The sequence below is a fragment of the Peromyscus maniculatus genome, chromosome 8 (genome assembly GCF_049852395.1).
Source record: "Peromyscus maniculatus bairdii isolate BWxNUB_F1_BW_parent chromosome 8, HU_Pman_BW_mat_3.1, whole genome shotgun sequence".
In the NCBI taxonomy this organism is placed as follows: domain Eukaryota; kingdom Metazoa; phylum Chordata; class Mammalia; order Rodentia; family Cricetidae; genus Peromyscus; species Peromyscus maniculatus.
This window is the reverse complement of record NC_134859.1, coordinates 62,628,685-62,653,106: the sequence shown is the minus strand read 5'-3', so window position 1 is coordinate 62,653,106 and position 24,422 is coordinate 62,628,685. Positions and strand designations below refer to the sequence as shown.

Here is a 24,422-nt window from a genome sequence, read left to right as displayed (position 1 = left end):
CATATCTTGGGGGGGGCATGCATACAATAAGAAGAATGAATATTTTACCATCTATCAAAAATCAAAATTAACTGATCAGATTTTTTCACATAGTCCCATCATACTCTACACTCATTCACCATGACTTAATATATTTTGTTGTTGTTGTTTTGAGACAGGGTTTCTCTGTGTAACAGCCCTGGCTGTCTTGGAACTCACTTTGTAGACCAGGCTATCTTCAAATTCACAGAGATCCACCTGCCTCTGCCTTCCTAGTGTTAGGATTAAAGGCGTGTGCCACCACTGCCTGCCCCAACAATTCTTTACCTTAATTTTATTTCCTTAGACTATTAAATTTTTTTTGTTTATCTTTCTCCCTAGCCTAGCCCTATAGCTATATCTTTCAGTGATATTCCTAAGGATCTTGCATATCCTTTTCACATACCTGCTTTCCCAATATCTAGTCCTCAGTAGTTATCACTGTCTTCATTTGGTTCTGTAGCTGTGATAAAGCCCATGACCAAAAGCAACTTATGGAGGAAAAGCTTTATTTGGCTTGCATATCCTGGGTCACAGTCCATTGAGGGAAGCCAAACAGGACCCTGGAGGTTGGAGCTAAAGCAGAAGCTGTGGAAATGGTGCTTACTGGCTTGCTCCTCGTGGGTTTCTCAGTCTGCTTTCTTAGAGCAGCTAGGACCACCTGCTTACAGGGTGGCACTACCCACAGCAGTCTGGACACTCCCACTTCAGTCATTAACAACAACAACAGAATGCCCTATAAACTTGCCTAGAGGCAATCTGACTAAGGCATGGTCTCAACTGGAGTTCCTCTTCGCAGATATGTCTATATTTATGTTGAGTTGACAAAAAACAACCAGCACAACCACCAACTTTCTCCTCATCCCATTGTTACAGACATAACCCAGAATAGCCACACAGCTGTGGCAGTCTGCTACAGTCAGCCTTCACTCACTAAGCACAGCTGAGCCCTCAGTCCTGGGTGGCAATGTTTGACATTTTGCTCCTTGGCCCCCCAACTCATTTCCCACTGTGGTGATTGTAAGCCTTTCTTCTGACTCCACTTATTCTCAGTAGGTGACTTTGCATTGAACAAAAGTAGAACTGCATAAACTGGTGTGAGGCCATCCAGATTCAGTCTTCGCAGCCATCATTTACTTGTATCCTACCTGTCCTCTCTTCCTTCTCTTGACCCCACTGCATCCGCCTTTGTCTCTGGAGTCTATGTCTACCTTCCGCCGTCAGTGGGGAAGGTGGTCATTAAGGTCCTCTGTCTTTGTTCACAGCCTCCTTTTTCTTGGCCAGGAAGCACCTTCAGTAAAAATACAGTTTACATAAACCTTAGTAAACACCCGCAAAGCTATCTCCCTCTGATTGCATCTCCATGCTTCCGAATTTCTCCAGTATGAACAGTCTTGGTAGGTTTCTGAGTGACCAAAGACAGTAATGGCTGTATAGTAGTCATCCTCTAAATATTTCTCCTCATTTGGTACAAGCCCACTTTATAATTACCAAAATTCTACCGATTGCACTATGAAAGATCTTGAAAATGCAAATAACTGAGTTAAAACAATAGGGGTGGAAAGATGGCTCAGCAGGCAAAGGTGCTGGCTGTGAAATCTGCTGACCTAAGTTCAGTTCCTGGGATGGACCCACATGTGGAAGGGGAGAACCAACTTCCACAGGGTGTTCTCTCACCTCTTCTATACATGCAAATAAAGAACTGTAAAACAATAATAAGCATGACCTGTCATGCACCCATCCTACTTTGCCTCATCAGGAGGGCTAGGCAGTGAGGAAGAGCTGATTAACCTGTAGAAGAAGACAGGTTGTAGAGATTGGGGTGGGGGGGTACAGAACAGTGAAGTAAGTGCAGGCTAACGGATGGAGTCCAAGATACTAAACAAGTAATGGGGCAAATGAGAGCACTGAGATTCTGAGAACAGATTTCAAAAGGCTCCAGTGAAGGCTCCAGTACTGCCAGGTGGTGGTGGCAGTGCACACCTTTAATCCCAGCCCTAGGGAGGCAGGGGTAGGTGGATCTCTGTTAGTTTGAGGCCAGCCTGGTCTACAGAGTGAGTTCCAGGACAACCAGGGCTATAGAGACACCCTCTTTCAAACAAACAGACAGACAGAAGGCTCCAGCATGATCTAAAAAGATAGACACTTTAAAAGGACAGGTTGGGTCTTGAAACTCATAGCTTCTGGAGGAGAAAGAAAGGTGCCTTCTGGCAGTTCGTTTAAGAGCAAGAAAAAGAGGTAAGTGTATGAGAAAGAAAAGTACTTCTAAAACCCAAAGCCTCATAACTTCACGCTTCCCAGCAGGGTGAACAAATAAAGCCACCTCATTCAAGTGTTGGGCTTTGCTAGACTGACAGAAAAGATAACAATTAAGCTAGAAATCATGTAAAAGAACCTCATAATATAAAAATGAACAGAGAGATAATCACAGAGAAATTCCTAAAAATTAGGAACTGAATTGTCACGTATATAAACCAGAAAACCCTCTTACTCCAAAAGGCAATCAGGAGAAGAAAGTCGTAAGTTGGCATCCCAGAGAAATTAAGTGTGACCCAGATGTGTGCTAGGCATGCAAAGCAACATCTTCAATTGAAAACTATGAAAAACGAGTGAGGGAGAGGGTGTAATAGGACTCATAGCATACCGTTTCCTGATCTTTCTGTCATTTATACTTTTGGTGTCTACCTAGTAAACAAAGGTCACAAAGATTTATTCCTAATTTTCACTCTTTTTTTTTTTTTTTTTTGGTTTTTCGAGACAGGGTTTCTCTGTGTAGCTTTGAGCCTTTCCTGGAGCTCACTTGGTAGCCCAGGCTGGCCTCGAACTCACAGAGATCCGCCTGGCTCTGCCTCCCGAGTGCTGGGATTACAGGCGTGCGCCACCACTGCCCGGCAATTTTCACTCTTAAGTTGTAGCTCCTATATTGAGATTTATGATCTTCTTTTAATTAGTTGGAGGTATGGTGTAAGGAAGGGTTATAGATTCAGTCTTTTGCATGTGGATATTCAATGTTTCCATTCCGTCTGTGAAAGATTATTACTTGCCTGTTGAAGTGTTTTGGTGTCCTTGTCAAGTATCTTTGGTCAGAATACATTTCCTAGAGCCATTCAGGTATCACACACCACCTTCACTGGCTCCTAACAGCTCTGAGAGTGAATCGATATGGTGGCAGTTACTGCCTAGAACAGTGGTGTCCAGAGTGTGTTTATACTAGATGATCTGAGAAGATGCAGGAATAATGCTAGGAATCTATTTAGATTTCTTTACAGTGTCCTTTAACATTTATGAATGTTTGTAATCTACATATTGGTCCAATAGTAGAACAGTACATCTCTGTAGTATAATCTGATGAGTAGGTAGACATGGATAGACATTGATGGAGTCAGGAGGATAGCGGATCGTGGTGGCAACCTTCAGTAGAAAACCAGAAAGCAAAGTATGGCTGGGTGTGGTGATGGCTGCACACCTTCAATCCCAGCACTTGGGAGGAAGCAGGATCTCCAGGGTCTACACAGAGAGTTCCAGAACAGTCAGTTCTACACAGTAAGACCCGCACTAAAAAAAGCATATGTACAGTTATTACAGTGATCTAAAATAATGGTTTTTACATGAGTGTGGTGGGATCAGATGCTTTTAATAGGCACAGTAAGTTTCTGTTAGGAGCTTGTTTATATATTTTAAAGTTAAACGGCTAATTCTAAGGTGATAGGAAATGTCACCATTTTTTGTCCTTCTTTTCTATTGCCAAGGAGGGAGATGCAGCTTTGGCCATCTTGTAGAGTTGCATTTCTTCAGGAAACTTCTTCCCCAGTCAAAGCCCTCTTCTCTCCTCTGGATCCCGTAGCATTTATTTGTGCCCTCACGGAACTGTAAATGATTGCATACATACTTCATGGCACATGCCAGGCTGCATACTAAAGACACCAACACACAAATTGTTTCCAGGAATGTTGTCCTAAAAGAAGAAAAATGGCGCCGGGCAGTGGTGGCGCACGCCTTTAATCCCAGCACTCGGGAGGCAGAGCCAGGTGGATCTCTGTGAGTTCGAGGCCAGCCTAGGCTACCAAGTGAGCTCCAGGAAAGGCGCAAAGCTACGCAGAGAAACCCTGTCTCGAAAAACCAAAAAAAAAAAAAAAAAAAAAAGAAGAAAAATGGCTGCAGAAATGGCAATAAATAAATAAAAATAAGAAAAAAATACCAGTCTCCCCACTCTGTACAGGAATGTCGACTGGCTTGTCTTGTGTAGACAGATGTTGCCACACCAAGCTCTTAATTTTCATTAATTATTTTTCCTTATTACTGTGTGTGAATGTGTGTTGTGCAGCAGGAGAAAGAGGTTGCCTGCCATGGCAATGTGTGGAGGAGGTCAGAGGACAACTCTGGAGTCAATGTGGATTCCAGGGGTCAAACTCGGGTCTCCAGGCTTGTGCAGCAAATGTCTTTACCAACGGAATCACTTCAGTGGCCTTTGATTTTTATTAAAAAAAAATAAACTCACATAGTCAAAATTCAGCTGACAGAATACTATATATACATTGAAAAGTCTCAAGCTTCTATATACCCCTCTTGGTAACCTTTTAAAATTTTTACTGTATCCATCCAGCATTTTTTTTTAAATATGGCTGCAAACAAATACTAGTAAACATTTTTTTTCTTTTTCAGGAAAACTCCCAGATGTTTCAAGGAACACCTTGCAAGGATAAGAGTATCCTTAATGAGTATTTTCCTCATGGGATAACAAACGGAGCTAGTTGGTATAACGTCCCAGGTAGAGATCAAGGCCGTACAGCTTGGGTTTTCTGTTCCCCTGGATGGTGCTGTTTGCTAATGATCTTTTTCAATTTTGAAAAAGAATTATTGTTTTTTATAAAATGCTCAAATGATTTAGACACTGCAATAACCTTTTCAACTGTTTGGCGTTTAGTGCTCTTTGAGCTCTGCATAGACACACTGCATTACAGCCTGACCAGGATCTAGATTTTTATCTCCAAACCATTATAGGTCTTTCATGTGCTAGTGGGAAGGCCGTGCAGTACAATGAGTTCTTAATGAAAACACAGCGTCAAAGAGCTCTCCCATGAGTTAGTACTGTTCTTCAGTCACTGCAGGGACAAGATAATTTGGCTTTTTACTAGGAATGATTCTCACCTTGTCTAAACAATTTCAAATGTATTCCCAGTGATATATTTTAATTCCATGTCTTTAGGTGGTATGCAGGACTGGAACTATCTACAGACAAATTGCTTTGAAGTAACTATCGAACTAGGTTGTGTAAAATACCCGTTTGAGAATGAACTGCCAAAGTACTGGGAGCAAAATCGAAGATCTCTAATTCAGTTTATGAAACAGGTAACTACTCAAGAACAAACACGATTCCCTCCAAGACCAAGAAGAGCTTTATGTACATGTAGGTTTTCTATAGTGAAGTTAGAGAATGTTTTTAAAACATTCTTATGTGTATGGGTGTCTGCATATATGTATGTGTACCACATGTGTGCAGTGTCCATGGAGGCCGTGTGGGTGCTGGCAAGCAAATCCAAGTCCTCTGCAAGAGATGCAAGTGTTCTTTAACCACAGAGCCATCTCTCCAGCCCCAGAATATACCTTTTCTAGTTCTAATTTGTTTTAGTATATTTGCTCTGTTTCTATATTCCAGTTTGCTTTGTATATTTACCTAGAAAATTCATGGGTGTAGATGAGTTTAATTGGGGAAGAAGAAAAAAGTGATTAAACAAGGTACTATTTGCTGTAATGGTTAGTGATTACTTTTTAATCCTGTCTTTATAAAAAGCTGACATGAATTAGCTGCTTACCAGCATTTGTTAGGTGATAGGAGGGATGTTTTTCTTATTGTCATTGATTATGTGTATGTGTAACATGCACAAGTATGTAACAGTTTTATTTGGATCCTTTTATTTGAATATGCACAGTGGCCAGCAGGTAAAGAGTCTTCAGAAATATGTGAATTAGAATAACCTGATATGTTATGCTACCACATTTCTATAGTTTTCCTGAGTTTGTATACTAATATTAAAACCACTATGTGTTGTTATTGACATGTATAGAGAAGGCATATGACTGGTACAGTAAACACACACCACTCCACACCTGGGTTTAACATTTTTTGTACATTTTGCTGTGTTTGCTTTATTTATATAAAAACTATACAGATGCATGTTTCTGGCTAACTATTTCAGTGGAAATTAGAGATGTTAGGGTATTTTACCTTTAAACACCTGTACATCTATTTACTTTTATTCATTCATTTATTTTACTTTTGTATGTTGGGTATTTGCATATATATATGGTGCTTGTAGAAGCCAGAAGAGGGCATCAGAATCAGATCCTCTGGAACTAGAGTTACTAGACAGTTGTGAGCTGCCATGTGGGTGCTGGGACATGAACCTAGGTCCTCTGGAAGAGTAACCAGTGCTTTTAACTGCTGAGCCATCTGTGTAGCCCCTAGGCATCTATTTCCTAAAAATAAGAATATTCTCCTGTATAGCATCTCTAAATGCTATTTTCTCACCTAAGAAAATTATACCAATTCTCTAATATTACATAATATCTGGTCTATATTCAAATTTCTATGTGCCCTACATGTAATCTTATAGATATATTTACAAGCAGGATATAGTATATTTGATTGTGGTATCTCCTTATCTTTTTTAATTTAGAACATTCTTCCTTTTTAAAGCAGTCTATTTGAAACAGGCCTGGCGTGTTTTCTTTTGCAGCATCCTATATTCTGAAGTAGTCATAATGTCCTAAAATTTAAGATGTTGTTATGTTCTTCACATGGCCTCTGCTTTCAGAAGCACAAATATGTTTTAATGAACATTTACATTTAGCTTTATTCAGAAGCCAAGGTCCTGGAAGCGCCTTTGTTTGCATTATTAGTAATCTGTCATTGTGGATATGTGCTCCCAAAGGAATTAAATGATCATTCAAAATCTGGTGTTGTTGTTCTTTCTCCAGGTTCATCAGGGTGTCAAAGGGTTTGTCCTTGATGCCACAGATGGCAGGGGCATATTAAATGCTACCCTCAGTGTTGCTGAAATTAATCACCCAGTGACTACTTACAAAGCTGGAGATTACTGGCGCCTCTTGGTCCCAGGGACTTACAAGATCACAGCATCTGCTCGAGGGTGAGTGGTGACTGCTTTCAGATTCAGGCCTTGGGAATAAGACAAACATGGCTCCCTTCTAGAAGGTTATTTCCAGAAAGTCCCAGAGAGCCTGGAACGTGGAGTTAATGCAGAGAGATTTAGAGCTAGTCTCACTACTGAGTATCTGCTGCCTATGGCCCTGCACCGTCAAATAGTCTCTGAAGTCATGGGCCTGCCTCTGCTCTGATCACCTGCCCTCTCCCTGTGATTTCCCTCAGTCAGTGGTAATTCTGGGATGTACTTGTTGGAAGAAGCAGGGAAAAAGGCAAATACTCTTGTTCTGCTGAGTTAGTTCATGCTGCCCACAGGGAACACAATTCTGTATATGTTCCCTTTTATAGCTTTTCCAAGCTCTCACATGCATTCATTTTTCTGTGATACATTTACATCATTGCTTCAGTGAAAATTTCTGCTGATTACAAGCTCTGAGTAAAGACATTTTCCTCTTAAGGGTTTGTTTGTCTTTTTATCTGTCTGTCTATCTGAAAGATAGGGTCTCATGTAGCTCAGGCTGACCCCAAAACTCCTAGTCCTCTCAAGTGCATCCCCAACTAGATTTATTTATTAAAAAGAAGAAAATAAGCCTATGGTAGAAAACTCAAACAACCTGATTTTCTTTATAGTCCTTTACAAGTGGCCTAGAATTGTGAACATTTACTTACTCTGAATCTTCTCTTTTCTTGTTTTGAGGCAGGAGCTGATGTAGCCTAGGTTGGGCTTTAAACATCCTATGTAGTGGAGGCTGGCCTTGCATTTCTGGCCCTCCTGCCCTTCCCCTGGAGTGCTAAGGGTGCAGGCTTATCACCACACTCAGCTAGTTTTCTTTGTTCTTGATTTAATGAGGCTGGGCGCTACCACAGAACATTCCCCTCTCCTTTCTAACCAACATACTTGTGAAGCTAGTTTGACCATCCATTGGAGGAAAGCTAAATCCATGGAGACAGAGTTGTTAGTACCTTTTTCCCCACAAAGAATAGAGCCTTTAAATATCTAGTGGCTCACAAACAGGCTCAGAAGCCCATACTATTGCATTACAAGGTTCTTCTGTTTTCTTCTACTTGGGCAGAATATTAGAGAAACTAGAGCACCAGGGTGTCTGAGAAGCAGGCAGAGTCATCTTTGGAAGAGAATGTCCTAAGTTGCTACCTCAGACTTTTCCACCCACATGCTTTAAAGGCTGTTGAGTGTATTCAGACCCCGGAGCCACTGGGTATCTTAATAAGCTCAAACTTTCATTTGAAATTATATTTTAATTTTTTACTATTTTAAGTGTGTGAGTATTTTGCCTGCATATATGTCTGTGCATGTCTGTTGCCCACAGCAGCCAAAAGAGGGTGTTGGATCCCCTAGAGCTGAAGTTACTGATGATTGTAAGCTGCCATGTGGGTCCTGGGATTTGCACCCAGGTCCTCTGGAACAGTAGTCAGTGAGTGAGTGCTCTTAACCACTGAAATCCTCTGTTTTTAAATTTATTTTTTATTTTTTATTTTTTTATGTTTGTTTGTTAGTTTTGAGACAGGGTCTCTCTCCATAGCAGGGGCTGTCCTGGAACTCACTATAGCCACCAGGCTGTCCTCGAACATAGAGAACTGCCTCCCTCAGCTGGGATTAAAGTTGTGTGCCACCACTCCCAACATGAAATCCTAATTGAAATCTTAGAAACACATTCATATTATACTTTTACCTAGGTTTGTTCTTTGGTAATTTTTTTTAATAATAAGTTGCCTCAAAGTTGAAAATTACTCTTTTGGGAACTGCATCACATTTATTCCTTGGATCTACACATCTCTATTTCCCAGTGCTTGGATACTAAGGAAATATGGGTCTGATCTGTCTGCTTTATTACAGGTATAACCCCGTTACCAAGAATGTGACCGTCAGGAGTGAAGGTGCTATTCAGGTCAACTTCACGCTCGTTCGATCTTCCACAGATGCAAACAATGAATCGAAGAAAGGAAAGGGGGATAGTGCCAGCACTGATGATGCCAGTGACCCGACTACTAAAGAGTTCGAAGCCTTAATTAAACACCTTTCTGCTGAGAATGGTTTGGAGGGCTTCATGCTCAGCTCGTCCTCAGACCTGGCTCTCTATCGATACCATTCATACAAAGACTTATCCGAGTTCCTGAGAGGACTTGTCATGAACTACCCACACATTACAAACCTTACCACGTGAGGATCACTTTGTTTTTCTTTCACTTTCCTTAAGCGGGTTCATTCATGCTTTGCCACATCCAAATGGATCTTAGACTTGCTTAGGGTTAGAGTTGTACAGACTGAGCCTTCTGAAAGTAAAGTTTCTCTTCCTAATGCTTCCTCCGACTGATTTCACACACTTGCCACGTTCCATCTGCAGATTTATATCCTGACTAAATGTTGTTTAGCTTATTTTATTTTGCTGAGGGCAGTGGGCACATTTTGGAACTCTGAGCTCATCTGCCAGGGATCATGTCTAAGACTTGTTGACTAGAAAAGAGGCTTAGCTGCTGTCGCTGCTGCACTCTGGTCTGTTCATAGTCTCTCAGCTGACATTTTAAAGACATGCTTGATTGCGACCCTGGGAAAGCCACAGTACAAGCTCATGTTAAACTGGTGATTGGGACAGCTTTTCCTTCCATTCTGGGGCTTCTCTGCTCAGGTTCCCTGTGTCATTATTCTAGGTCTTCATGCCTTGTTACAGTTACTCCAGAGCATCCACGATGAGTTGCTCACTGTGCTTTCCCTGCTGTAGGGAGGATGTTTACCTTCTGTCCCAGGCTTATGAGCTGCCTTCTGCATACCTAATGAGCATCATGTAGCCTTTTACTTTTTCTCATTGCATTGGTTCTTTGAATTTTGCCAGAAACTTTTGCTTCTTAAATTCTGATTTACAGTATTTATAGATGTAGGACAATGCTTAATTTGGCAGAACCAACTAACGTCCTTTATTGAACTGATTTTTTTAGCGTTTCTGCCTTGTTGGGCATAAAGTCATCTACCATACTACCACCTGCAGTTTAGTCTGCGTATTTTGAATAAACCCAGACTGAACAGTCTTCTGCTAGCTGACGTAGTTCATTTTTAAAACCCTTTTAATTCAAGGGTTTTTGATTCAAGGGTTTCTAATTCAAGGTGCTTTTGAAAATTAGATATTGCCTTAAAATACAGCATGTCTACCATTGTTAGGGACAGACTTTTTTTAGGTGGTCTATCACCAGGCACTAAGTGTCATTGAATTGCATCATGAAAAAGCAATGACTTTTATCCTATTGGTGGTTTTCAATTTAGTGCTAATACATTACTCCTGACCTGGTAAATCTTCTGTCACAGTAAAGAAAGCCAGCCTTGAGCTCAAAACTCTTGTGAAAGTGGAAATTTGATCATTTATTTTGACTTTATGATCTTAGCTTTTTTCTGTCAAACTAGTGTTGCATTTATTGTAAAGTGTGTTAGCTGTGTTATTTATGTAGATTAATTTAGGTTTTAAAAGGAGACACCTACATTTAGTATAGTTAAATATTTACATAAAAGAACTGAAGTGGCCGGGCGGTGGTGGCGCACGCCTTTAATCCCAGCACTCGGGAGGCAGAGCCAGGCGGATCTCTGTGAGTTCGAGGCCAGCCTGGGCTACCAAGTGAGTTCCAGGAACGGCGCAAAGCTATACAGAGAAACCCTGTCTCGAAAAACCAAAAAAAAAAAAAAAAAAAAAAAAAAAAACTGAAGTGACAGGCGGGGCGGCGGTGGTGGTGGTGGTGGTGCCTTTAATCCCAGCTCTCGGGAGGCAGAGCCAGGCGGGTCTGCTCCATAGAGAAGACAGATGCCAGCTAGAGCAGTGTGGTGAGGAATGAGGACTAGAGTCTGCAGGGCTGCCCAGCAGGGTCATGAGCGCCGCACCTGGCAATGCGGGACTTGGGTTTCACTTTCTTTGCTCAAGGAAAACTATTACTCCTAAGGTTTTCTGACAGTGACTCACTCTTTAAAATACTTAAAGGGTTCTGTGTTTTGTTGTCTTCATCTGTTTCTGTTTTTAAAGTCCATAAGTTAAGTTTCACATAACACTTGACTACTTGCTGACTTTTTGTTTCTGGCTCTAAAAGTTTGGGACAGAGTGCTGAGTATCGTCACATTTGGTCCCTCGAAATCTCCAATAAACCCAACATATCAGAACCTGAAGAACCGAAGATTCGTTTTGTTGCTGGTATCCATGGAAATGCTCCAGTTGGAACTGAACTGCTTTTGGCTCTGGCAGAATTTCTTTGCCTGAATTACAAAAAGAACCCAGTTGTTACCCAAGTAAGAGAATAGTCTGTTTTGCCATACTTTAAAGACAAAGGCTCTGGAATCATTGATATCAGGGCACCATTTAAAAATTTTTAATTTCTTACTATATTACACAAAAGCAGTGCTAGTACATTGTGCTATTGTAAGAAAAAGAACAATCGTAAGAAAAAGAACAATCTTTGAATATCCTCACTGTTCATAGTGTCTTCCTAGTATATTTCTTTGTGTATGTTGAGAGGCAAAGAAGAAAAAGTCCTAAAAGTTTGTCTTCAGCCCTGTATTCCTTGAAGGTGAGGCTCCTTTTAACCTTGCCCACAGTTCTGTGTGTTCTAACCTGAGGAACTGCCATTCTCAGTTACTTAAAAATGAGCCACTAGGTTGAAAAATAGAGTGAAAGATAGAATTCTTTTTACCTTTTCATATAGTATATAAAATCTTTGGGAATCTTGGCTGTAAGTAATTGTATACAAACTAATACAGCATTATCTAATTTAGCCATCTGTGGCTGTAGAAGAGAAAAGAAGTTTGTCCTAGGGGCTTAGGCATCTATGATTAAGAAGTCTTGCTTTGTGTTGTCTTAGGGAAAGGGGCAAGAACACTCAGTAATTAGCACTGCCTATATTGGATTAGAGAAAGAGGGAAGAACCAGTACTCTTTGAATATACACTGACTGTGCCAAGCACTACTGCCCAGTACTTTGGATATATTGTTATTCGGTCCTCATCCTTTCAAGGATGGGATTCTCTATTCCATACAAGTGGAAACTGAGGTAGAGGTATTTGTTAATTTACAAAACATCTGGAAGGCAGTCATTAAACCAACATATAAAGTCTCTTGTTTGTGTTTCTTATAATTAAAAACAAACGAACACTAAGTGTATCTTGCTATAAAGCCCATGCAGTACTGCCATACTGTACCACTCTCCCACAAGAGACTGGGAAAGAACTGGTGTCTTGATCAGGATTAGAAGCGACCTGTGTGCCTAGGTGAGATCAGACTTAATAAAAATTATTTTAGCATCTCCAGCAAAGGAAATTCCATCAACAGCTTCTTACAGGTTGCCAAAGTGTCTCCCAGACACTTGTTTGTTCTTTCTTAAAATGAGATAGTATAAGATAGTGAAACCTCTGGCTGCATATTAGAATACCTCAGAGCCTTTAAAAATACCAGGGCTTGGACTTCATCCCCAGGAGGCATCAGTATTTCTTCTTTAACTCCTTAGGCTTCCCTTCCCCCCTGCCACACAAAACGTGTCACAGCTTTCGGCTGTTTGCTTATTTGTTTGAGACAGTTTTACTATATGGCCAAGGTTGGCTTTGAACTTGCTATATAGCCCAAGTTGGCTTCAAACGCCAACACTCCCACCTCCACTTCTGAAGCTCTAGGGTTTAGGCATGTACACTCACATACTACAGATCAAACTCAGGACATGTACATGTCAGGCACATGCTCTACCACTGAGTTATACCCCAGCCCAGGCTGTTCTTATATATAGCTAAACTTGTACCTACTGGTCTTATGGTAATAAGAGACCATATTTAAAAAAAAGAAAGAAAGAAAGGAGAGAGAGAGAGAGAGAGAGAGAGAGAGAGAGAGAGAGAGAGAGAGAGAGAGCGCGACCATATCATAGGTAAAATACCTTAACAATCACAAAGCTTTTGAAGCCAGTCTGGGATACAGTAGAACCTGCCAAAAGAGAAACACGGTGACAGAATCCAAAGATTCTATTGAGTAGGTCCGTGATGAAGTGTAAATTATCTTAGAATATCCCAAAGGCAGAGATTTAAAAGCAAGTGAGTTAAAGGGTCGTATTTTCAGGAAGAAAGGGTTTCTTGTGCCTCTTGCTTTGAGGGCATCAGAGCCCATCGTGATGGTGAAGGCCTGTAGTGTTCAGGAGCAAGAGGTGGCCAGTCACAGTGGGTCCAAAGTCAGGAAGCACAGACATGAAGTGGTCTGTTTGCTTCCTCCTTTTTATTCTGTCTGAGACCCTGGTCCGTAGGATGGTGCCACAGTGAGGGTGGGTCCACAGCTAAACTTCTCTAAAAATACCCCCACAGGCATGTCCAGAGGTGTGTTCCTGGAATGAGTCTAAATCTAGTCAAAATGACAGTCAAGATTAAGTGTTGCACTATTAGAAATACGTAGGGTGAAGCACCTCAGAAATTATTTCATGTCACATGTATAGGTATTACATGTGTATTACTGCCTATGGAGCATCTAGAGGAGAAATTATAGCAAGGCAGATACCCTAGCTTGGGTTTTGGGACATGCTGTTTTCAACTCTCTTTGTCTGAAAAGGCATTGGTATTTTCAGATTTTACATTCCCACTTTTAATCCAGAAAAGAGTTCCACCATTACTATTAAGTCAGTGATCAGCAATTGTTTTCTATGAGGGCCAGATAGTATATATTTAAGCTTTGCAGGAGCAGACATCCTGTAGCTACTCAGCTCCATCATTATAACACACAAAATAATTAAACAGAAATGAATGGGCTTGGTTATTCCAGTAAAAACTTACACAGTTTTACTGCGTAAAAAGCAGCCAGCAAACTGGATTTTGCCCACCTGGGGTGCTTCTGTGACCCGTTTGTCACCAAGAGGATCGCTAATTATACAGTGTTGTCTCATTTTTTTTTTTATTTATTTGAAGGCAATGAGAATTGTATTTTACATTTTAGTTTCTTTTAGTGTTCTGCCTTTTAAAAACACTATTTAAAGTGAACAATAAAGACTGTGTTGAGGGGGAAGGCCATGTCAGTTCCACATAGAGCTAATGGACTCTTGATTTCTTTTCATTTTAGTTGGTTGACAGGACTAGAATTGTGATTGTGCCTTCTCTAAATCCAGATGGGCGAGAGCGCGCACAGGAGAAAGAGTGTACCTCAAAGACCGGGCAAGCAAATGCCCGTGGCAAAGACCTGGACACGGACTTCACAAGTAGGACCGTATTTGAGGACATTGAAGGACTTTGGGGATAACTCTTTCTGTACTGGAGACTGATCAGCCCCATTTTGTAGATGAGGAATGGGGTGGTACTTGTCTAGGTTATGAGTGTGAAGTATAAATCAATGCAGACTTCCAGAAAATACTTTGAACTTTTTTCCTTTCACTTTGCAAAAGTAATTGAAGTTTTGTGTTTGTTTTTTTTTTAAAAAGAAACTTAGTCAGGATTATTGGGGTGTTCCAGTGCATATAGAGGTAGCATAGGCCCTCTCTCTCTCTACCCTTCTGAATATGTGTATATACACAGGATATTTGCATGTTGTTATATATATTACTAATGTGCACACATTATCTCAAACTATGCGCAACTCAGAATAACCTCCCTGTGAGAACATGTCTTTTTTGCTTGAGGCAGCACGTGGAGAGATAATTACCTACAAGTTTTGTAAGACAGAGTTATAATGGAATTCAAATAGAGTATTTCTTTATGCTTTCACTAAAATTTAGAACTTGATATTTAACTTTTCTCTTTTTTAGGTAATGCTTCCCAACCTGAGACCAAAGCCATCATTGAAAACTTGATTCAAAAACAGGATTTCAGCCTTTCCATTGCTTTAGACGGTGGTTCTGTGCTGGTCACATATCCCTATGACAAGCCAGTCCAGACAGGTATGCTGAGTATCAGTCCACACATGTAGGAAATTCCAAGTCACTAAGTAACATCCCTTCTAAACGTTTTTGAGTGAGCATTTGATTTGCTGTCTGCTCACATAGTCAACCTTATCCAGTTGTCCATCCTGTACTTGAAGTGTTGGGGCAGGTTGGAGAAGGAAGGCCTGATCAGTGTGGTCTACAGACAGGTTTTGAGGAAACAGTGTTTGTAGAACTTGAGAATACCAAAAAGAATATGGCACAGTGCCAGATGCTCAGGGGACCAGTCTAAGCTCTCCCTCCCATGCTTGACATCTTGCCTACTGGGTTGTGCTTGTGGTAAGCTAAACAGCTGCTTGTTGAATTTCCACCAGGTCACAGCATATGCAGACAGTTTGAGTCATTTTCAATGCAGTTACAAGGGATATTGTTATTAGGCCCCAGTTGTCCGTAACTGAGGTACAATAAGCCAAAAAATCGTATCTTAGTGTAGTAGCATGTTGTGTAAATTCACCCTTAGTATTTTTTTAATGTGAGGAAGATGTTTGCTCCTAAGTATGATTATCTTGGACTAAACAAAACAATGTTGTTATTTATGGTAACTCCTCAGTAAACTTCAGTGGGGTGCAGAACTTGCTAGAAAGAGAGGAAGAGGACTTGAATCCACAGTACTGAACTTGAACAAAAATCTTCAATTTCTCCACTGACTTTCAAATTTTTCTTCTTGGTAGTGGAAAACAAAGAAACTTTAAAGCATTTGGCGTCTCTTTATGCAAATAACCATCCATCGATGCACATGGGTCAACCCAGTTGCCCAAATAAGTCAGGTAGGCATTCCCCCTACCCTGTGCTACTCATTTTGGTTGATTGCTTTTGGGAGAAGAGAGTCTTTTGGTCTTGTTGATCATACATCTCCCAACGGTTTTATAGATGAGAACATTCCAGGAGGAGTAATGCGTGGAGCAGAATGGCACAGTCATCTGGGCAGCATGAAGGTATGTTTCAGAGGATACAGTTAGAATGGGTTCAGAATGATGGTCATGGAGTGAAAAAGCAGGTCCTTTTTCTAAGACAGGGAAGTGATTGGCATCTGCCTCGTGACTTCTTAGACATGCTTAAGCCTTAAATTAACCTGACAGTGATCTTCTCTTGTAAACATTCTTAACTGTGTAATTTCATAACATTACTTATACCTACAGTCTTGTACAACCACTACCAGGTATACTTCCAATTTTTTTTCATTACTTCAAACTGCATCTGTACCAGTTACATACACAGTAACTCCCTGTTCTCCCTTTCCACAGACCCTGGTAACCTCCACCTCTATGTCTAGGAATTTTCCCATTCTAAATATCTGATAAGAGGACTTACTTGGTAATCCTTTGTGTCTAATTTCTTATATTAACATATTTTTTGAAATTTATCCATTTCATACCTCTTATCACATAGCCTTTAGAACAAAATATAATTCTATTATACATAGCATATTGTATATGTTTGTCTCCTGACCTCCACAAACGTACCATGAGATGGACACACACACAATGTTAATTTAAAAAATTCAATTGGGGGCTGGAGAGATGACTTAGTGGTTAAGAACACCTCTTCCAAAGGACCCAGGTTTGATACCTGGTACTCACATGGTGGCTATCAACCATCTGTAACTCCAGTCCTAGGGGATCCAATGCCCTCTTCTGGATTTCTTGGGTACTGCACATACATGCACAGACATTCATGCAGGCAGAACAGCACCCATACACATGAAATAAGAATAAAGTTAAAACATTTTTTTATTCACTGGGTTGTTAGTTTTCCATATAGTCTACATATTAAATCCTTATCATGTACATGACTTACAGATAGTTTCAACTACCATCCTATAGGCTGCCTTTTTAACTTGAATAAAAAGTACATTTATTTGGAGAATGAAGCAAGCAAGTGCTACTTATGGAAGCAGAGAGCAACTTTTGAGTGTTGGCTCTCTCTTTCCACCATGTGGGTCCTAGGATGGAATTCAGGTTGTCAGTCTTGGTGACAACTATGTTTACTTACTGACTCATTTCTCTGAGCCTGTCTTACTTTCTTAGTTTGTTTGTTTGTTTGTTTAAGACAGGGTTTCTCTGTGTAGCTCTGATTGTCCTGGAACTCTCACTCTGTAGACCAGGCTGGCCTCGAACTCAGAGATCTGCCTGCCTCAGCCTCCTGAGTGCTGGGATTAAAGGTGTGCACTTCCACTGCCCGGCCCTTTTTTACTTTCTTGATCATGCCTTTTTGATAGGAAAAGTTTTGGTTTTTTTTTTTTAATTGATGTCCAATTTATCTTACCTTAATTTTTTTTCTCACAATTTGTTGGTTATTAAGACTGTTTTTCTTGTCAGAGTTTATGGCTTTAGTTCTTGATATGGTAGATGTTCCTTTTGTATATGGGGTAAGGCAGCTCAGTCTGTTGGAGGGTAAGGATCTAGTTGTCTTTAGTTGTCTTTTGTTAAAAATGCAAGCCTTTCCTCATTGAATGGTCTTGATGTCCTTTCCAAAAGCATTTGAACACAGATGTGCAGGTTATCCAGACATGCTGTCCCTTGTCTGCATGCAGTCTGTCCTTTGGTTTGCTCCAGCTTTGTGATATCTTTCCAAACGAGGCTTCAGAAGCCCTTTGACTTTGTTCTTGTAGGGTTGTTTAGGGTGTTCAAGGGTCCTTGCAATTCCAGCTGAACCTGAGGTTGGCTTTTCTTTCTCTGCATAAAAGGCTGTTTGGATTTACTTAGGGGTCGTGTTGAACCTATAGATCTTCTTTCTGACAGCATTTAATTGGTTTGTCTGTGCTCTTACAATTAGACAATGAGAGATTAACTGGTCTTTGGTTCATGTGTGCAACAGAACATTGACTTCATTCCCATTTCTTTGCTCCTTTACTTTTTAAGAATTTACTATATGTGGGGCCTGGAGAGCTAGTCCATCAGTTAAGAATGCTGGCTGCTCTTCCAGAGGACCCAGGTACAGTTCCCAGCACCCACATGCTGGGACAATGTTGGCTTACAGCCACCTGTATCAAGTTCCAGGACAGTGCCTGCTGACCTCTGTGTCACTCCATACATGTGGTGCATATAGGTACATGCAGGCAAGACACTAATACACATAAAACAAATCCTTAACAAATTTCTTAAAGAATTTACTATGTGGGAAAGATTTTTCATATTAATGACAAAATATTGTTCAAGACTTACTGAACAAGTAGCTGTTAGAGAATTAATTGGTTTGACCTAGAAGAGAATATCTTTCTACATATATGAAAATTTAAAGACAGAAAATATTATACCTAGTCAGAGCCATAGCCTTCTCTTTATATGGAGATATGTTTGCAATACAGAGGGTGAAGCAAGATGTTCAGAAAGATTTAGTGGCATACACTGGGACCAGTAAGCAGCTGACTGAGGAGCCATTACTAGATAGAGACAAGAGTGAAGAGTTTAGAGCTTTGAATTAGTGTGTTTGCATTAGGAATGGAAAGCCACTGAAGGTTTTGAGCAAGGCGATGGTGACATGATCTCAGTTGTACTTAGGGGAAATTAAGTTCATAATAGTGGGCTGGATACTTTGGAAGGGAGGCTGTGAAGAAACTGGTTTGAAATAGTCTAGACAAGCAGTCATCAAGGAAGGCTTTGATTGCAGTAGTGACACTAGGCTAGGAACCAAGTGTTGAAGTTTTGGTTGTAGGGTCCGAGGAGACACTGAAGGAAGACCCCAGCTCCAATAGTATGCAAGAACACAAGTGTTTAATATTCCAGCATGCAGGGGTCGACACTTGTACACAATGACAGCGACCCTGAGAGGAGCGTGCAGGCTCCCTTTTAGCACAGCTAAGGGAATTTCAGGAGTGGTTAGGTCATCTCAAACATAATTGGTCAAGCAAGGAGCAGTTACATGAGTACACTTTCATTGGCTGAGGTTTTATCTTTGGACATGCTTGGTTAAGTTTCAAGGGTCCTTAAGACATTGTGCGGCTGACTCAGGCCTTGTTCATGCTCTCTCCCTCGTCCCTGAATGTAGTTTGTTGATAAATGGCCCTTTGTTGGGAGAGACACCTGTCTGCCCCTCTCAGAGACCTGAAACCTAAATTCAGCTGTAGAAGTGGGAAAGTTGAAACCCTTCATTGTACTGAAGTAGAGCTGACAGGGTTTGGAAATTGTGGGTGAGAGTGAAACATGTCAAAGGTGAAGTTTCTGGCCCTGCAACCCCGAGGGCGCAGTAGTGGCCTGAATACCTTGGCAGTAACCAGCAGCTCTCTAGATGGACTTAAGACCCATTCAACAAAAGAAACCTGGCCAACTTCTCAGGGCTAGTGAAGTCAAGGATCTTAGAGGAGAACCTACAACCACCACTTTACTACACCAGCACAGTCCTTATTCTAAACACTTGTCCTTAGACCCACAGGTACGTGTAGTCCTCACCCTCATCAAGGAAGCCTCTCTTTATAACAGATGGAGACCACTACAGAAAACCACAACCAATCAAAATGCAGAGCTGCAGAGCCCAATCCCAACAGATAAACTATAAAACAACTCCAGCACATATAGGCTTAGTGAACATTACAGAAGAGAGGGCAAGATTTCAAGAGCCAGCCAGTCAAGGAGCTTGCTGTGAGACTGTGTCTCTTAGGAATGTCAGAAGCTATACCCATAAAAATCTCACCAACATGACTGCCTAAGCATGAGCTGAACAAGGACAACACAGTAAACATGCTAAAGTGGATGGGGGGAAACCCACAGGGCCTCAACCCTATACAAAGAACTACAGACACTGTGCTGGGTGCTGGTGGCGCACGCTTTTAATCCTAGCACCTGGGAGGCAGACGCAGGTGGATCTCTGTGAGTTCAAGGCCAGCCTGGTCTACAGAGTGAGTTCCAGGACGGCCAGAACTGTTAAACAGAGAAACTCTGTCTCAAAAACAAAAACAAAAACAAAACAAACAAGCAAACAAACAAACAGAAACTACAGGCAACTTAGGAATGGTTAGAATGGAAGATATAATATTCCCCAAAGAACAGCATACCAATTGGTTATCAAATACCACACCAGTTGGTTAGAATCCCAAATAGTTGGCCCTGGAAACACACATATTAGTAACATTGTATAGACTAAGCAGGTTATGTTTAGGGATCTGTATGTATACAGAATATGTGTAACAACAATCAATGAAAAAAGAGGTCATGGATTTGGAAGAGCTCGGAGGGATATATGGAAGGCTTTGGAAGGAGAATAGAGAGAAGTGACATAACTACATTGTAATCTCAAAACATAAGAGAAAAAATGTTATTAACAAAAGATAGTTTCATGACAACGTGAGAAAGTTAGTATCATTAGGTAAATGAGAAAAAGAACAAGTTGAAGGGGAAAGATGGCAGGTAAAGTTTGAAATCTGTCTGCACAAGTGGTTCCTGCACTTGACTAAGTGCTCTACTGTGGCCATGGCCATTGTCACAGCTGGTTCAGACTGAAGGTATCAGGCGCAAGTGCTGTCCTCCACCTCCAGTGCCGTGGGAGCAACAGAGGATTCTAGAGATGAGAGGCGAGCTGGCTGTCCGTGGGGACTCTTTCGTTCAGCAACCCCAATAAACATCACCCACACGTAGAGGCATTGTGGGAAACACTGCTGCATCAGAAGGAACGAGACATCGTCACTGTCCTGTTTGCGACCCATTATTGTACATGGTGACTTGTTTATATTTGGTGTAAGATGCATCACAATGCTGCTTCTATCACCCATTTCTTTTCATTTCGTTTACAAAGTTAATTTCGCATGTATTAATTTGATTCTGAACTTTATGTTTCAGGATTACAGTGTTACCTACGGCCATTGCCCAGAAATCACCGTGTACACAAGCTGCTGCTACTTCCCAAGTGCAGCTCAACTCCCTGCCTTGTGGGCAGAGAACAAGAAGTCTCTCCTTAGCATGCTGGTGGAGGTGAGCTGGTTTTGAGTTGTCTGTTTCCCTCTGATAATAGGGATCAAACCCAAAGCCTCATCCATGCTAGGCTTCATCAGAGGAGTGTATTCAATGAAAACATTTATTAAAACATTTTTTAAATGTATATAGAAAGATTTTGTTCTGTGTGTGAAAAGGTGTGTGTGTGTGTGCGCGCGTGTGTGTGTGTGTGTGTGTGTGTGTGTGTGTGTGTGTTATTGGTGTGTATGTGTATGCTGTTAACACATGGGCCATCATACACGTGTACATGTGCACATGGAGGCCAGAGGTTGAGCTCACTTTCCACTGTATATACTGAGACAGGATGTCTTGATATGTCCAGAGCTCAGTAATCTAGCTAGTCCAGCTAGCCAGCTTGACCCTGGGATCCCTGTCCCTATCTCCTGAGCACTGGGTCAGGGTAGGCTACCATGGTCACCTGGCCTTTTACATGGGTAATGGGGGATCTGAACTCCAGCCCTCCTCACACTGGGGTGGGAAGCACTCTCCTCCTCTGATCCATCTCCCCAGGCTGAATTTTTTTTTTTTTTTTTTTTTTTTTTTCCATCACAGGCATTTTATTTTGTTCTATTCATTCACAGTTAATACAGAAAATACTTGGAAACATTTCCATATAATGTTTGACACAGAAATCATCAAATAGAAGTATACAATGTTGACAGGAGGCAGTACATTTATAATTTATAACCCCAAATGTATTTATAAATTAGAAATGGAAAGATCTACAAATGAAATTATGAAGGTTCACCAAAGTCATTTAATCTGTTAGTTTCTCATTCATTTTTATGTCTTAATAATATTCTATTGTATGAATAAGCCACGTTATATTTCTCTCCAGTATTTGATAGCTATTTGAGTTGTTTTAACTTTTTTACTATTAGCAACACACTGCTGTAAACCTTCATGTACATGTTTCATAGGGTCAGGATTTCTATTTCCAGCATTCCCTCAGCATGTGTTTTCTTTATTGTCTCAAATTCATTTTTCAGATCTTGGAATGTTTCTTTCATCTGTTTAATTGCTTTTTCTTGGCTTGATTTGATTTCTTCCCATTTTTTGTTCATTTTTTCTTCCATTTCTTTAAGGGAGTTTTTTATTTCCTCTTTAATGGAGTTTTTCATTTCCTCTTTAAGGGAAGTTCTTATTTCCTCTTTAAGAGAGTGTTTCATTTCCTGTTTAAGGAAAGTTTTTATTTCCTCTTTAAGGTAGTTTTTCATTTCCTCTTTAAGGAAAGTTTTTATTTCCTCATTGAGGGAATGTTTTATTTCTTCTTTAAGGGCCTCTATCATCTTCTTAAAGTCATTTTTAGGGTTGATCTCTTCTGTTTCTTCTGTCATGGTATGTTTAGGTCTTGCAGGTGTAGAATCACTAGGTTCTGATGTTGCCATATAGGTCTTTATGTTGTTGCCTGTATTTTTGCACTGGCGTCTACTCATCTTTTCCTCTGTGTGGTGCAGGTGGTGTCTGTGTCTGAGAGTGCCTCTCTTGTTCTAATTTTTAGTCTTGGTTTAGTAGGGGTTCTTGGTTAAATTGGTGCTATTGGGCTGTTTCTTCAGGGACAGCTGATTTCAGTCAGTGAATTATATACTTATGATTCTGGTGATCTGGTTTAGTGGCTGGGTAGCGCCTTCTTCTGTGTTCCCAGGTCACGTTTTGTTCATTTGTCAACTCCTCAGCTGATCTTGTTTCTTCAGACTTCAAACTGTAGGCATCTGAATCCTCTCCCAGATGGGTTTCAGCTGAGCAGGGTAGTCTCACCAACACCTCCAAGTTGTTGGGTTTCACAGGATCAGCAGTTGGGCCCTGGGTTGTCCCCAAACGGAGTGCCCAGACTCGCCCTGGTTCTGACCCACGGAGATAACCTCTTCCCCAGGTGTTGGGGCTAGGGGCGTCCCCGTTCCAAGCTGTGTCCGCCCCTCTCCATCCCTGGGCCTGTCCACCCCTGTGGCCCGCCGCCACAGGCCCACCTGGGTCCACTTGTCTCTGCCGCAGGGCCTGTATGTCCCTGTCAACTGCCGCTGGGTCTGTCTGCCTCTGCGGGTGGCCAACGGGCCTGTATGTCTCTGCCGGCTGCCACTGCGGGCCTACCTACCCCTGCCCGTCACTGCTGCCGGGCCCATCCACCTCTGCGAACTGCCACCAGGTGTGTATGTCTCTGCCGGTTGCCGCTGGGCCTGTATGTCCCTGTCGGCCGCTGCCACCGGGCCCTTCCACCTTCGCGAGTCGCCGCTGCGGACCCACCTGCGTCCGCCCGTTTCTGCCCAGTGGCCTGTCTACTTCTGTGGGCCGCCGCCGCCGGGCCTGAATGTCTCTGTTGGCCGCCGCCGCCAGGCCCGTCCACCTCTGTCTGCTTATCTCCACCGCAGGGCCTGTCCACCTCTGTGGACCGCCGCTGGGCCTGAATGTCTCAGCCGGCTACCGCCGGGCCTAAATGTCCCTGTCGGCCGCTGCCGCCGGACCCATCCACCTCCGCGGGCCGCTGCCACAGGCCTACCTGCGTCTGCTTGTCTCCGCCATCTTGCCTCTTCTCGTGATTCTGTTTTAATGCCCAGGCTGAATTTTATTCATCTTTTTGTTGCCAAAATAGATGCTGTGCATTCATATATCTTGAATCTGCTGTGGCTGCGAGCTTCATGCTCTTCCAGCTGAGGATCATACAGTTATACAGTCACTGTTCCATGGAAGGAAACAACTCAAGGCATTTGAAGGCTGGCTTCTAATGCTTTAGGCTTCCAGAGACAAAGTTCTTTCTCTTCCCTCTGGCTCTGAAGTACTGACTAATGAGCAAATGTGGTCCGGGCCAGTGGGGTGAAGGGTAAGCCAGGCTGACAGGGGCATGCTTGGTTCGGTTTGATTTTTGCAGAACCTTGCAGTACCAAAAACCCTTGGCATGCTCGTTAAGTACTCTACCACTGAGCTATAATACACCATCAAACCCCTACTTTGTTTAGACAGGTTTGCTAATTTGATGAGGGTGGCCTTGCACTCTGTTTCCTGCATGTGCCTCCTAAGTAGCTAGGATTATAGGATGTGCTCCACTCATAACTACAAGGGTTTTGTTGTTGTTTTGTGTAGGGAGTGTGTGTGTGTGTGTGTGTGTGTGTGTGTGTGTGTGTGTGTTTCAAGCCTCAAGCTATATTGCCTGTAAAATATCTGCTGACATTGTGAAACATAAATTATGTTATCATTTTTTTCAGGTCCACAAAGGAGTCCATGGGTTGGTTAAAGACAAGAGTGGTAAACCGATCTCTAAAGCAGTCATTGTACTTAATGAAGGAATAAAAGTACACACAAAAGAGGGGGGTTATTTCCATGTGCTTTTAGCTCCCGGTGTCCATAACATCAATGCCATTGCTGAAGGATACCAGCAGCAGCATTCACAGGTAAGAAACCCAA

General features: G+C 41.7%; 1 protein-coding gene across 1 annotated transcript in view; it reads left to right on the top strand.

Moving 5' to 3' along the window:
• The window catches only part of Cpd (carboxypeptidase D), a 70,387-nt gene that overhangs the window by 39,703 nt on the left and 6,262 nt on the right, over window positions 1–24,422 (top strand). The window contains exons 9-19 of the mRNA XM_015996208.3: window positions 4,681–4,786; window positions 5,225–5,367; window positions 6,997–7,166; window positions 9,036–9,359; window positions 11,264–11,459; window positions 14,250–14,385; window positions 14,929–15,060; window positions 15,774–15,869; window positions 15,973–16,037; window positions 20,874–21,005; window positions 24,224–24,409. Coding sequence (XP_015851694.3) covers window positions 4,681–4,786; window positions 5,225–5,367; window positions 6,997–7,166; window positions 9,036–9,359; window positions 11,264–11,459; window positions 14,250–14,385; window positions 14,929–15,060; window positions 15,774–15,869; window positions 15,973–16,037; window positions 20,874–21,005; window positions 24,224–24,409 — 1,686 coding nt within the window. The remainder of the gene's footprint in view (window positions 1–4,680; window positions 4,787–5,224; window positions 5,368–6,996; window positions 7,167–9,035; window positions 9,360–11,263; window positions 11,460–14,249; window positions 14,386–14,928; window positions 15,061–15,773; window positions 15,870–15,972; window positions 16,038–20,873; window positions 21,006–24,223; window positions 24,410–24,422) is intronic.